General features: G+C 55.1%; 1 protein-coding gene across 1 annotated transcript; it reads left to right on the top strand.

Annotated features, from left to right (window-relative positions):
* The first annotated feature begins 416 nt into the window (after positions 1 to 416).
* IL10 (interleukin 10) lies at positions 417 to 4,545 on the top strand. The gene is made up of 5 exons (XM_064173896.1): positions 417 to 575; positions 1,902 to 1,964; positions 2,286 to 2,438; positions 3,365 to 3,430; positions 4,376 to 4,545. Exons 1-5 carry the CDS (start codon positions 417 to 419, stop codon positions 4,466 to 4,468), a joined length of 534 nt encoding a protein of 177 aa, XP_064029966.1. The 3' UTR covers positions 4,469 to 4,545.
* Positions 4,546 to 15,106: the final 10,561 nt, after the last annotated feature.

Below are 15,106 nucleotides of genomic sequence, written 5' to 3'. Positions count from 1 at the left end.
AGAAGCAACCTGACACAGCACCTTGGCTTCTTTGCACTCTCGTTTGGAGCTTTCCTCTCCAGCCACAGTTAAATTTACAAGAAGCAAGCAAAGAGAAAGAGGAAAAAAAAAAAGAAGAAAAGAGGAAAAAAAAAATTGCAGAGCCTAAGCACAAAAAGATTTGATGGGGTGTGAGGAGAGGAGGGGGGTCACAAGAGAACAGGAAACCAAGTTGACGGGAAACCCAAGTGACATTTGGGTTTAATGAATGACTTAAAACCCCAATATTGCTCGCCAGGAAATGGGGAGAGGAAATGGAGAGATGTTTTGAGAGTATAAATGAGGGGCTCCATCAAGGTGAAGGCTGCAGAACCCTCCTGAGATAGGCAGCTGAGGGCTGAGCCAAGAGGAGAGCAAAGCAAACCCCTTCCGAGACCATGCCAAGCTGCCCAGCCCTGCTCCTGCTGCTCCTGGCTGCCAGTGCCCTGCCTGCCAGGGGCTCAGCTGCTGAGCCCAGCTGCCTCTACTTCTCTGACCTCCTGCCTGCAAGGCTCAAAGAGCTGAGGAGCAAATTTGAGGAAATCAAAGACTATTTTGTAAGTAGAAGCCTGCTGCTCTCTCCTCCTGCTTCTGCTTCTTTTGCAAAGCTCAGGGATTTGGAGCAGGGGGAAGCAGAGCTTCCTCCCGGCTGCAAGGATCTGCTCCTGTGCTGTGTTTGAGGGTGAGCAAGAGCAGCTCAGTTTCACTGCTGGCTGAGAGACAACCTGCAGAGCTGCTTCTTCCTAGTTTGAGTCTCAGTGTGCTCAAGAGATTTCACAAGCAGCCTTTCTAGCCAGACTTCCCCCTTAATGCTGCAGAGCAGATGGTTCTCTGGGGTCAGAGGAAGGGAATTGTCCCTTCCTCAGGGCAGCAGGTCCAGCTTGCTGAAGTCAGTGCTGGATGAAAAGGGAAATTTCTCCTCCTTTTTTCATTTTTCATTTGCTCCAGGCTATTTTTGTTGTTCTTTTCGTTCACAGCCTGCCCGTGGTGATGTCTGCCTGGGGCAGTGCTGCAGCTGCACTTGCTGGGGCAGCTATAAAAGGTCACTTGCTCTGCGTGGCAGCTCAGTGGGATCCTTGAGGCTGCTGGAAGCAAGCAGGAGGTATACCCAGAGCCTTTGTCATTGCATCTGTGCTGACAGAGATGGTTGGTGACATCTTTGTCACTCTTTTAAGTTGATGCCCTGGTGGTGAAGCAGCCAAACAAGATCATTCTCCAGATTCCATCCCAACCTCCAACGTCACAGCTTGGGATCCAAAGAACACCACCAAGACTCTGGGTTCAAAGCTTGCTGTCAGCCTCCCAGTTGGTGTTGGGAAGGAATAAATTCAGCCACTCTGGAAGGAAAACTTTTTAAGCACCTTTGGGTGCTGCCAGCTCACCAGGCTGCAGCTCTTTGGTCTTCCAGAGCTGATGGTGCATCAGAAGCACCATGAGAACAAAGGTCATCTGCAGGGAGATTTAAACCCTCCTGCCCCTGAGGAGCCCAGGGGCAGCCAGTCTGGGGTGGATTCCTCACTTCCAGAGCCTCTCTGCTGAGCAGTGAGGGTTGCATCAGCACTCACACAAATGCCCTCCCCAGCTGAAGCAAGCCTGCAGCACTGGGAGGAGTTTCCACATCCACAAAGTCGCTGGTGCTGGAGATTGTGACTTCTCTATCTGACTGCCTCGACCCAAGGGTGGCTGCACAACAAGGCTGTGGACCAAAAGACTGGGGACACCTGTGCCTGGTGTCACTGCCCTGAGCACAACAGTGTGTGCTGGGTGTCCTTTGCCTACCCACCAGGCAGCCCAAAGAAGCCAAAGGATGGTGTGGGGAGGCAAAGGGGAAAGCAGTCCTGGCTGCCTCTCCAAGCTCTCCTTTCTCTTGCATCCTTCTACAGCAATCCAAAGATGATGAACTCAGCATCCAGCTGCTCAGCTCTGAACTGCTGGACGACTTCAAGGTAAGGATTATCATTTCCTTCAGAGTCCCTTCTTCATCCCTTGGCCAGTGCTTTGCAATCCAAGAAGCAGATTGGAACCTGGGACCTTTCCTAGTGTGCCACAAGGGTGGCTCCCACCCTAGCACTCCAGCTGCAGCCAGTGGTCCTGACACGCCACCAGTGCTCCTGACACCCCACCAGTGCTCCTGACACCCCACCAGTGCTCCTGACACCCCACCAGTGCGCTCTGACCACCACCACTATGATTCTGATTTTGAAGAAGACCCCCACACATGAGTGCTGGTGGCCAAACCCCACCATGGTTACCTCCTCTCACCACAGGGCACCTTTGGCTGCCAGTCAGTGTCGGAGATGATGAGGTTCTACATGGAAGAGGTCCTGCCCAGTGCCATGAGGACCAGCACAGACCATCAGAAGAGCGTGGGAGACCTGGGCAACCTGCTGCTGAGCCTGAAGATGACAATGAGACGTTGTGTGAGTGGGGCTCAGCATCCTGGTGGGGATGAATCCAGTGCTGTGGTGAAGCAGGACCAGTCCCAGAGAAGCTGCAAGGCTGGGAGAGGGTGTGCCAGGGAACAGGACCAGGCTGGGAGAGGGTGTGCCAGGGAACAGGACCAGGCTGGGAGAGAGTATGCCAGGGAACAGGACCATGGATGTTGGGATGGTGCAGAGGAGCAGGGCTCTGGGCTGGCAGAGGCTGGCAGACCCCATGAGGATGGTGTTTCATAGGATCCCAGCATGGTGGGGACTGGAAGCAGACTCTGGAGGCCATCCAGTCCAACCCCTCTGTTCAAGTAGGGGCACCCACAGCAGCTTGGCCAGGATCACAATGGCCAGGGGGGGTTGGAAGCTCTGCAGAGGAGACTCCACAGCCTCTGTGGGCAGCCTGTTCTCTTAACCCTCCAGGCTTCCATTGGTTAAATAATGATGATTCTGGGGCTCTGGTCAGGAGCATCACTTATTTGCAGGCATTTCCACCCAACAGAGTTTAGATGAAGAAATAAGGAAGAGGAAGTTGGAGTGTCCAACACTTACCTAGGTGCTGGAGCAGCCTGGCTTTGTGATGAACACACAGAGCTGGTGTGGTTCTGACCCCCACCTAAGCCAGACAGGATGAACCCTGCCCCAGGCAGAGAGCACCGTGGGGCTGCCCTCACCTGGGACCAGCAACAAGGGCCACAGGGCTGGGAAAAGGCACAGGGTCCATTCTCAAGCCATGCTGAGCTTCTTTCCACAGTCCATGGTGCAAAGCAGCTGCAGTTGCTGCCCTCCATGGGCACGGGGGAGGTGGAGTCCAGAGGTGCAGCAACGAGAAGGGGCAGGAGGAGGGGAGAGCCACTGCTGCACACCCCGGGGAGGAAACTGCTGTGGTTGAAGCTGTTGGTCTTGTCCCTTTGCAGCACAGATTCTTCACGTGTGAGAAGAGGAGCAAGACCATAAGGCACATCAAGGAGACCTTCGATAAGGTAAGGTTGCTGCTCATGCGGCTGGCTGGGGCTGGGAAGCCCAGGGCAAGGCTGTGGATCTTGCTGCTGCTTTCAACTTAGGACAGAGGAGAGGGAGTGCAAAACACTCTTCAGTGATATAAATACCTGAGGGCAGAGCAATCCAGAGAGTGCTGCTTGCAGGAGCAGCTGGTGGGGCAGGCAGAGAAGCTGGAGATGTTGCTGGGAGGAGAGCACAGAGTCAGAGAATCATGGAGCTGCTTTAGAGATCTTTTCCAGGCAAGGTCCTTGATTCCATCTGCCAGCCCAAAATCCCTCTTACATTACATAGATACCTCAGGCTGAGAAATCCAGAGAGTGATGCTTGCAGGAGCAGCTGCTGGGTTGGGCAGAGAAGCTGCAGGTGTTGCTGGAAGGAGAATGTAGAGTCCTAGGATCATGGAATCAGAGAATGGTTTCAGTTGGAAAGCTCTGAGGTCATCCAGTCCAACCAGCAACCCAACACCAGCATGGCCACTAAACCATGTCACCAAGTGCCATGGCCATAGGTTTCTTGGCCCCCTGCAAGGATGATGACTCCACCACCTCCCTGGGCAGCCTGTGCCAATGCTTGACCACTCTTCCAGGCAGTTGTTGCTAATGGCCAACCTAAACCTCCCCTGGGCACAACTTCAGAGCTTTAAAGCTCACCCAGCCCAACCCTCCTGCATTCTGCAGGTTGCTCAGAGCCTTAAACAACCTGACCTGGAATAGTTGCAGGGATGGGGCAGCTCCTACCTCTCTGAGCAACCTGCTCAGCAGCTACACACCACAGACATCTGCAACTAGAGCAGGTTGCTCAGAGCTCCAAACAACCTGACCTGGGATAGTTGCAGGGATGGGGCAGCTCCTATCTCTCTGAGCAACCTGTTCAGCAGCTACACACCACAGATATCAGCTTAAGGGGTTCTTGGTTTTCACTTGCAGATGAGTGAGAATGGAATCTACAAAGCCATGGGAGAGTTTGACATCTTCATCGACTACATTGAAGAGTATTTGATGATGAAGAGCAAGAAGTGAAGACAGCAATGGGTCTGCACCTTCCCCACCAAACCCTGCTGGGCTTTTGGCCATCACTTCAGGCTGGAAGAGCACAGAAGAGGTTTAAGTTATTTTTAGGGTTCAGGTCAATACCTTCCAGTTTTGTTTTGTTTTTGTTTTTGTTTTTTGGGGGGGGGTTTGAAGCAACTGAGTTAGGATATTTATTACTTCTGATACCTCAGTGTTGATGTTTACAAGGCTCTGAAGCCAAAGGGTGGTGAGCTCTTAGATATCCTATTTATTGTTCTATGCTCTACTACTGTTTCTGGCAGTGTTATTTTATTCTTAGCTTCAAAACACCCAAGGCAGCATCCCCCAGGGTGAGCAGAGGACAATCTCACTGAGCACAGGAGCAATTCCAGCTCTGAGTCCAGCAAAGTTGAATGTGCAGCAAGTGGGAGCTCTCCTCACCTCCTCTCCCTTTATTTATTTATGCAGCCCGATGTCTTTAGGCAGAATCCTGCCAAGGGCTCTGGTTCTGCAGCTGGAATTAGGCTGAAATGCTCAGGGTTATTGCCAGGGGCTTGCACTGAGCTAAATAATCACCATAGGTATAAACAGGGGCAGTTGTGAGCCCTCTGGGGGAAAGGCAGGGTGGAGAAATGGGAGGAGGGGAAAGGAAGCAAAGAGAGAGGAAAAATATGGGGGCAAAGAGAGGAAAAATAAGGAGGCAAAGAGAGAGGGGGGAAAGGCAAAGAGAGAGGAACAATAAGGGGGCAAAGAGAGAGGGGGGGAAAGAGGCAAAGAGAGGGGGAAGAGGCAAAGAGAGGGGGGAGAAAAGAGGCAAAGAGAGGAGAGGGGAAAGAGGCAAAGAGAGGAGAGGGGAAAGAGGCAAAGAGAGGAGAGGGGAAAGAGGCAAAGAGAGGAGAGGGGAAAGAGGCAAAGAGAGGAGAGGGGAAAGAGGCAAAGAGAGGAGAGGGGAAAGAGGCAGAGAGGAGGGAGGAAAGAGGCAAAGAGAGAGGGGGGGAAGAGGCAAAGAGAGGAGGGGGGGAAAGAGGCAAAGAGATGAGAGGGGAAAGAGGCAGAGAGGAGGGAGGAAAGAGGCAAAGAGAGAGGGGGGGAAGAGGCAAAGAGAGGAGGGGGGGAAAGAGGCAAAGAGAGGAGGGGGAAAGAGGCAAAGAGAGGAGGGGGGAAAGAGGCAGAGAGAGGAGGGGGGAAAGAGGCAGAGAGAGGAGGGGGGGAAAGAGGCAAAGAGATGAGAGGGGAAAGAGGCAGAGAGGAGGGAGGAAAGAGGCAAAGAGAGAGGGGGGGAAGAGGCAAAGAGAGGAGGGGGGGGAAAGAGGCAAAGAGAGGAGGGGGGAAAGAGGCAAAGAGAGGAGGGGGGAAGGAGGGAAAACAGAGGCAAAGAGGGAAAGGAGAAGGAAGAGAAGGACTTACACTGCCTTGAGCACCACCAATCCTGCCACAGCAACAGCTCAGTTCCCCTGCAGCCTTCTGCCTATTAGTCCAGCTGAAAGGAAAGCAAAGAAACAGCTTTAGGAATGAAATGTTTGGTTCTAATAGAACTTCAAGTCGAATGTTGGCTTCCAGAGCTGCTGGGTTGGACCTCTGTGCACTTTGAGGAGTTCCTCTGAACTGGTTTCCAGTCTTTGACTTCATTTTACTGGGTGTTCTCTTGGGTGTTTCTTAGTTGGTGGGTGTTTGGTTGTGGTTTTTTTTCCCCTTTTAGAAGCCAGAGGCTATTTAATTCACCACCATTTTAAGGTGGGTTTGGGTAATTTGCACCCAGCACTGACCCTTGCTGGGGTTGTGCTCATCTCTAACCCAGCACATCAGGAGCCAGGAGGGTAGCTTTGGTGGTTGGGTTTGGGGCTCTCCTTCCTCCTGCCCCAGTCTCCTGCCCTCTCCCATGAGTGCCACAGGACACTGAGCCAGAGGAAACTGCCACAACCCAGATTGACTTCTAATATTTAGAAGCAATAGGGCACCAAGATGATGAAACACTCTGAGTCTGTCGTTTGCTTTGGGAGTTATGACTGAAAAAGAGCCTATTTATACTTGGGTTAGTCTGTCTTGATGTTCCTGGTGACAGAAAAGACATCCCCACCTGCCAGCTTGCCTGCCTGGGAGCTGGTGGTGCCAAAGTGAGGGCAGCCCTGAAGCAGGATTGCTGCTCTGTGGGTTGCTCCTTCAGCTGAAAGCAGCCAAGTGGCATCAGCACAAAGCCAAACAACTTCAATTCAACACCCAAACAGGATGTGCTGAGCTCCTGTGGAGCCAACTCTGTGTTCTTTGCACTAAAACCTTCAATTTCAGTGTTGCAGGAGAAGCAAGGACAACCCTGGAGCCACAGAGCATCAGTGGCACCACTTTGGGCACGCTGGGTGTAGGTGGGGGGAACCTTGGCCACAGCTCCTGTCACTGTGGGACCTTTTGCATGTTTTTATCTGCATGAAAAGAGAAAAAGAACCCTTTTATTTTTGCTAATAAAGACCTCCCAAAGGAATGAAGCCTCCCTTTCTTCTTGCAAGGGCAGGAAATCAGGCCCCAGTGCATAGATGCTGTGCCAGTTGTTGGCCCCCAGTGGCTTCCACGCTGGGCAGGGATCCAGGAGGAGAAGCTGGATGGAGAGCAGCCCTGAGGAGAGGATTTGGGGGTGCTGCTAGAGGAGAAGCTCAACAGGAGCCAGCAGTGTGCACTTGCAGCCCAGAAAGCCAAGCAGAGCCTGGGCTGCAGCAGCAGCAGTGTGGCCAGCAGGGCCAGGGAGGGGATTCTCCCCCTCTGCTCTGCTGAGATCCCACCTGCAGTAGTGCATCCAGCTCTGGAGCCCCTGGGACAAGAGGGCTGTGGAGATGCTGGAGAGTGTCCAGAGCAGGGCCAGGAGGATGCTGAGAGGCTGCAGCAGCTCTGCTGTGAGGCCAGGCTGAGAGAGTTGAGGCTCTGCAGCCTGGAGAAGAGAAGGCTTGGAGGAGACCGTGGAGTGGCCTTGCAGGATCTGAAGGGGGCTCCAGGACGGCTGGGGAGTGACTATTGACAAGGGCTTGTAATGAGAGGAATGGGCTGCCCAGGGAGGTGGTGGAGTGGCTGTGGCTGGAGGTGTTGCAGCCAAGCCTGGCTGGGGCACTTAGTGCCATGGGCTGGTTGGTTGGGCAGGGCTGGGTGCTAGGTTGTGCTGGCTGAGCTTGGAGCTCTCTTCCAACCTGCCTGATTCTATGATGATTCCTTCTTTTAGTACCAAACCATCACTCCTTAATCTGTCCCCAAAGGTCCTGTTAAACAGCCTGTCCCCTTTCTGATCAATCCCTTCCACTGGACACCCCCAGACCCTTGTCAGCAGCTTGAGGCAGGAGTCCAAGGACTTCATGAGCCCAAGTGGCAGCCAGGCTGTGCCCTGCACGGTGCAAAGGGCAGCGTCAGCTCGGCTGTGGTGAGGTTTTCAGTAAAGCTCAGTCACTCTGGTTAAAGTCACCACAGGAAGGAAGCAGTTGGGATGCCTCCAGCTGCACGGAGCCCAAAGGCTTCCAGTTACCTGATGCTACAGGAGAGGTTTGACTCAGCAGAAAAGAGAGGCAGAGAGAGTCAGCAGTCTGGAGGGGACAGCTGCCAGCTCGCAGGGACAGGAGCGTGGGAGCAGAGCTGGCATCGTGAGGAGGTGCAGCTTCTCCAGTAGGGAGAGGGAGGTTCTCTTGCTCCTCTGCTCTGCTCTGCCCTGCTGAGGCTACAGCTGAAGTACTGTGTTCAGTTCTGCCCCCCCCCCCCCCCCCCCCAATTCAAGAGAGACACAGAACTGCAGCACAGAGCCACAAGGATGCTGAAGGGAATGGAACAGCTCTGTTAGGAGCAGAGCCTGAGGGAGCTGGGGCTGGGAGCTTGGAGCAGAGCAGCTGAGAGGTGACCTCAGCAATGGCTATAAAGATGTGCAGGTGAGTGGCAGAGGCTGGGGCCAGGCTCTGCTGGGGGATGCCCAATGCCAGCACAAGGGGCAGTGGTGGAAGCTGAGGCAGAGGAAGCTCCATGCAAACATGAGGAGGAATTCTTTTCCTGTGAGGGTGGCAGAGCCTGGCACAGGCTGCCCAGGGGGGCTGTGGAGTCTCCCTCTCTGGACATATTCAAAACCCACCTGGCTGTGTTCTGTGTGATCTGTATAGGAAGGTGATGCTGCTCTGGCAGGGGGGTTGGACTGGACGAGCTATGGAGGCCCCTTCCAGCCCCTGGCATTCTGTGATTCTCTCCTCCAACATGGGGTTAGGAACTGAAGGGACTGCAGAAGGGTGCTGAAAGGTCCCACAGGAGGAGAAAGAAGAGCCTAGGCACTTTAGTGCTGGGGCACCATGCCAGCCACACGCAGAGAAGGCTGTGCCACTTGTCACCAAAACAGGGGGACAGCAGCATCATGCCACAGAGCTGCTGGGCAAGCACACAGAGACATCTCTGACTTAGAAGTTTCAGGAAGAGAGTTTGGGAAATCCCATCTGGGCAACCAAAGGCAGCATCTCCCATGGAGAAATGACACTGCCAGTGGAGGAGCAATCACCACGATTCATGCCTGGCCATGCTCTCAAGCAGCCTTTTCCTACAGCCTTGACCACAGCAGTCCCTGCCAGCATGAGCTGCTCTAAAAGAGCCAAAAATGAGGCCAAAAAGTCCCCAAACAGCAGCCTGTGAGTTCCCTGGCACTGCTACAACTCATCCCTCCGACTCAGGTTGGAAAAGATCTTCAAGATCATAGAACCATAGAATCAAGCAGGTTGGAAGAGACCTCCAAGATCATCCAGTCCAACCTATCCCCCAGCCCTAACCAATCAACCAGACCATGGCACTAAGTGCCTCAGCCAGTCTTTGCTTGAAGACCCTCAGGGACAGTGCCTCCACCACCTCCCTGGGCAGCCCATTCCAATGCCAATCACTCTCTCTGTGAAGAACTTCTTCCTAACATCCAGCCTAGACCTACCCTGGCACAACTTGAGACTGTGTCCCCTTGTTCATCAAGTCCAACCATTAACCTTACTGCACCAAGGCCACCACTGAGCCAAGCTTCACATCTACACAGCTTCAAAGCACACCCAGAGATGGTGACTTCACCCATCAAGTAGATGCACAGCACCAGCATCACCCTGCTCCCTGCACCTCATGTTTGACACCTGCTGCACCCTACAGCTCTGCAAGACCTCCTTGGGTCCCAATGTGAGAGAAACATCAACATACAAAACAAAGCCTGGATGAGGCACTTAGTGCCATGGTCTGGTTGGTTGGGCAGGGCTGGGTGCTAGGTTGGGCTGGCTGAGCTTGGAGCTCTCTGCCAACCTGCTTGGTTCTATGATAGACTCATTAAGGGTGTAAGAGGCCTCTAAGATCATCCAGTCCAACCACCAACCCAACACCACCATGGCCCAAAGGGACAGGGACACCTCCAGGGACAGGGACTCCACCACCTCCTTGGGCAACCAGATTCTCTGCTGTGCTGGATGCCACCACAGAATAAGAGCTCAGGAGCATCCTCCCCTCTGCAAAACCAAACAGCAGAGTGCTCCCTGCACACGGAACACTGGAGGCTGGAAGAGACCCCTGGAGATCATCTAATCCAAACCCCACCCCTGCCGACTTTCCTGATGCCAGTTGTGGCTGGATCTGTTATTTCATCCTCCCTGCTGGCACCACCCAGCCCCAGGCTGGTGCCTCTCTGTGCCCTAGATTTGAGCAGCATGTGACCGAAATTGGGGCTTTTGTCACGAAAGAGCTCAGGCAGAGCAGCAAAAACAGAGTGGCAGTGCCCAGATGGGCGCTCACCTTACCAAAGGGGTGCAGGGGGAAGTGGGCACAGCCCTGGTTTTGCAGATTACCACTTTCTTATCTCACCCAGGTGGTGAGAGCCTGACTAATACCAGCCACGGGGTTACTAAAGCCAGGAGCACGATGCAGGCAGTGCCTCCATGGCCCCTGCTGAGCTTTCAGTGCTTGGAGGCCCTGTTTCTGGGAAGGGTTCATCTCCATCTCCCTGGGCCAGCAGCCCATGGACCTAGCAGGACATGACCCTGAGCACCCTTCAAGCCTGGGCACTCCACACAGCCTGTGTTGGGTCTTCCAGCAAGCAAAATCTAAGCTTCCAACATGATCTGCTTTAGGTGACCCTGCTGTGGCAGGAGGGTTGAACTCAGCCTTCTGAGGTCCCTTCTAAGCCCTGTCCTTCTGTGCTTCATCTCTGGTCTGACTCTGGGGCTGTCAGGACATTTGGGAGCCAAGAGGCAATGGGAGTGGTGAGGACAGCTGGGAGCCAACAGGCAGTGGAGGGCAGCTGGGAGCCAACAGGCAGTGGAGGGCAGCTGGGAGCCAACAGGCAGTGGGGGCTGTGGGGGGACAGCTGGGAGCCAACAGGCAGTGGGGGGACAGCTGGGAGCCAACAGGCAGTGGGGGGACAGCTGGGAGCCAACAGGCAGTGGGGGCTGTGTGTAATTCTGGGGACAACAGGGAGCTGACAAGCAAAGGAGGCTGTGCGGGCAGCTGGGAGCCGGCAGGCAGCGGAGGCTGTGCGGGGAGCTGGGGGCCGGCAGGCAGCGGAGGCTGTGCGGGCAGCTGGGAGCTGGCAGGCAGCGGAGGCTGTGCGGGCAGCTGGGGGCCGGCAGGCAGCGGAGGCTGTGCGGGCAGCTGGTGCGGAGCCCGGGGGCTGTGCGGGCAGCTGGTGCGGAGCCCCGGGGCTGTGCGGGCAGCTGGTGCGGAGCCCGGGGGCTGTGCGGGCAGCTGGTGCGGAGCCCGGGGGCTGTGCGGGCAGCTGGTGCGGAGCCCGGAGGCTGTGCGGGCAGCTGGTGCGGAGCCCGGGGGCTGTGCGGGCAGCTGGTGCGGAGCCCGGGGGCTGTGCGGGCAGCTGGTGCGGAGCCCGGGGGCTGTGCGGGCAGCTGGTGCGGAGCCCGGGGGCTGGCTGGCAGCAGGCTGCCTGCTTTCAGCAGAGCTCCTTTCCCATGGAGGGCGCTGAGCGGTGCCGCAGCCGAGCCCCCGGCGTGCCCCAGCCGCAGGCGCTGCTGCCAGCCAGGGCTCGGCTCGCAGCCGGTTTCGCAATGACTGGGCACTGGTTACCCGCAGCATGGCAGAGCCCCGCGGCAGCCTGCCGGGGCAGCCACCGACCGGGAAGGGCAGCCACCGGCCGTCCTCTTTGAACTAAATCCTGAGGCTGTGGCAAGGATTCAGCTCCTGAGAGCAAACCTCACAGAACTAACCAGAGACCTCCAGGATCCTCCGAGTCCAGCCTGGCACCTGACCCTTCTGATTAACTGACCCATGGCACCAAGTGCCTCATGCAGCCTCCTTTTAAACACCTGCAGGAATGAGGACTCCACCACCTGCCTGGGCAGCCCATTCCAATGCCAATCACTCTTGCTATGAAGAACTTCCTCCTAACATCCAGCCTGAACCTGCCCTGGCACAGCTTGAGGCTGTGTCCCCTTCTTCTGTCCCTGGCTGCCTGGCAGCAGAGCCCAACCCCACCTGGCTACAGCCTCCCTGCAGGCAGCTGCAGGCAGCAATCAGCTCTGCCCTGAGCCTCCTCTGCTGCAGGCTGCACCCCCCCAGCTCCCTCAGCCTCTCCTCATAGGGCTGTGCTCCAGGCCTCTCCCCAGCCTTGCTGCCCTTCTCCAAACACCTTCCAGCACCTCAACATCTCTCTGCAATGCAGGAGCCCAGAACAGGACACTGCACTGCAGGGGTGGCCTGAGCAGTGCTGAGCACAGGGGCACAAGAACCTCCCTTGTCCTGCTGCCCACACTGCTCCTGAGCCAGCCCAGGATGCCATTGCCTCTGCTGCCCACCTGGGCACTGCTGCCTCCTCTGCAGCTCCTCTCTCCCAGCTCCCTCTCAGCCTGGCTGCTCTCAGCCACTCTGGCCCCAGCCTGTAGCTGCATGGGGCTGTTGTGGCCAAAACACAGAGCCTGGCACTTGGCCTTTGTAAAGCTCATGGGGTTGGACTGCACCCATCTATCCAGCCTGTCCCTCAGCACCTGTCCCAGCAGGAGGATGAGGATGTGAGGGCCACAGAGTTCTGCAAAGCCTGGGAGGTTTGGGGGTCCTATCCCTGTCCCAGTCCATAGGAGAGAGCAGGGTGCAGGTGCCCTGACTCACTCTTGGGGCTGTTAGATGAGGATGCAGAAGAAAGAAGGGAATTTGTTGGCCTGGTTCCTACCCCTGCCAGCTCTTCAGATGCTTATATCAGAGCACTTCCCTCAGCTTTCAAGTGGAAGAGGAGGTGAAGATTCCAGTCCACATTATAGAAGGAAAAACCTCTGTTGGAAGGGGCTGGAATTCAGTGGATTAACCCAACCAGTTCTCATTTTCCACCACTGCCTCCTGTGTTCTGTTGCCTTTGGCAGCTTGGCAGAGTCTCTCCACCATTTCATCATGCCCTGAAGCAACAGAAGAGTCTCCTTTGCTCCACAGCAGGGAGCTAGACTGCAAGGTTCCTTTCTTGGCAGTAGTGCCTCTTTTTTGTTTTCTTTTCCTTTCCCTGAGCTGAAACTTCACTTCCTGAATCTTTTGTAACACCAAACCCAGCTGCTGTGACCCTGCACCACCCTCTCCATCACCTGCTTCCAGCTTTCACTGCTTTCCAGAGCAGCAAGGAACAGCTTTGCCCTTCCTGCTTGGAAACCTCCCTGGTAACATATTCCAGGGTTTTACCACCCTCATACTCAAGAACTTCCCCAGCTCCAGTCCAACCCTGCTCTCTCTCAGCTTCAAACCATTCCCCCTTGGCCTATCTCTTGACACTCTCATGCAAAGTCTCTCTGCAGCCTTCCTACAGGATCCCTTCAGCTCTTGGCAGGCAGCTCTAAGGTCCCCTTGGAGCCTTCTCCTCTCCAGGCTGCACACCCCCAGCTCCCTCAGCCTGTGCTCACAGCAGAGATGCTCCAGCCCTTGGCTCACCTTGGACCCCCTCCAACACCTCTGCGTCCCTCTTGTGATGTCTTTATGATTTCAGACCATCAAGCTGTAGATGAGCTGTAGCCCATCCCAAGCTCCAGAGCAGGAATTCCTGACAATCCCCCTGAGCTACCTGATCCCAGTTCCTAGACAACCCCAACCATAGTCTAATTTTCCCACAGAAAGCTTTGCTGTGTTAAATTGTCCATCTCACCACCTGCTATACCCAGAGTACAGCCTAGGACAGAAACACAACCTCCACCAAAGCCTGCTTAGCCAACAGAAGGCCACAGTTAGCTTCCACTGGGTTTAGAGCAGGTCTGCAAGCCTCAAGTGGCTGACACATCTACTCTCAGTCATAACCCTTGTCAGTAGAAAACTGAGGGCACCAGCAGAACACCAAGCACACACCCACCCCAGCTCAGCACTCCTCAGTCTCAATTGCACAATGTCCCTTCCTGTTCCACACATCCCTTATGGCCCTCAAGGACAGCTCGTCCTTCTGGGACTGTCCAGGGTTGACCAACACTGTGGGAGAGCAGCAAACCTCTGCTGAAGCCACATCGAGGAGGAGATGGAGGGGGAGGGAAGGGGAAGGGGGAGAAGAGAAGGAGGAGGGAAGGGGAAGGGGGAGAAGAGAAGGAGGAGGGAAGGGGAAGGGGGAGAAGAGAAGGAGGAGGGAAGGGGAAGGGGGAGAAGAGAAGGAGGAGGGAAGGGGAAGGGGGAGAAGAGAAGGAGGAGGGAAGGGGAAGGGGGAGAAGAGAAGGAGGAGGGGAAGGTGAAGGAGAAGGTGAAGGAGAAGGAGGAGGGGAAGGTGAAGGAGAAGGAGGAGGGGAAGGAGAAGGGGAAGGTGAAGGAGAAGGTGAAGGAGAAGGTGAAGGAGAAGGTGAAGGAGAAGGTGAAGGAGAAGGTGAAGGAGAAGGTGAAGGAGAAGGTGAAGGAGAAGGTGAAGGAGAAGGTGAAGGAGAAGGTGAAGGAGAAGGTGAAGGAGAAGGTGAAGGAGAAGGTGAAGGAGAAGGTGAAGGAGAAGGTGAAGGAGAAGGTGAAGGAGAAGGTGATGGAGAAGGTGAAGGAGAAGGTGAAGGAGAAGGTGAAGGAGAAGGTGAAGGAGAAGGTGAAGGAGAAGGTGAAGGAGAAGGTGAAGGAGAAGGTGAAGGAGAAGGTGAAGGAGAAGGTGGAGCATCATCATCACCTCTTTAGGCCTTGCCTCCATCTTTGCAAGAGCAGCAGCTCCTTCTGGCGTTGACAGCCTGGGAAGCAGAGACCTTCATGATTCATCTCTCAGGTGGCAGCAAAGGCAGCAGATGTGGCTGGAGCTGAGCCAGGCTCTAGGTCAGAACCAATCCCCTCCGTAGTGAGACATCTTTCTTTTTCTTTCTCAGTTTTCCTTAGCAGGAAGTTTGCTGCTAAAGCTAAGCAGGTGAGGTGAGGGGGAGGGAGAGAGTTTTATTTTCCCACTGACTGCTTAAAACCCTCTAAAAGTGCTGCGGTGAACCTTTGAGATCATCCCTCAGAGTCAGCAGCTCACACCTCCAGCCCCTTCTTTTTGGGCTAAGTGTTGAGCAGCAATGTCACAGCAGGTAGGAAGGTGGACTAGGTGGTGGATGAGGGTGTTCAAAGGTTGTATTGCAGCCAAAAGTCATGGTGAATTCTCCAGCTTCAGCTCCAAAACAAGAGGTGACTCAAACGAAGTCAGCGTCACAGGAGCGAGGGCAAAGGCAATGGTTCCACTACAGCTCAGGGGAAGAGGCAATGAGGTCATAACCTTGCCAC

This window comes from Pogoniulus pusillus, chromosome 39 (genome assembly GCF_015220805.1).
Source record: "Pogoniulus pusillus isolate bPogPus1 chromosome 39, bPogPus1.pri, whole genome shotgun sequence".
Taxonomy (NCBI): domain Eukaryota; kingdom Metazoa; phylum Chordata; class Aves; order Piciformes; family Lybiidae; genus Pogoniulus; species Pogoniulus pusillus.
This window is presented reverse-complemented; position numbering and strand designations above follow the sequence as displayed.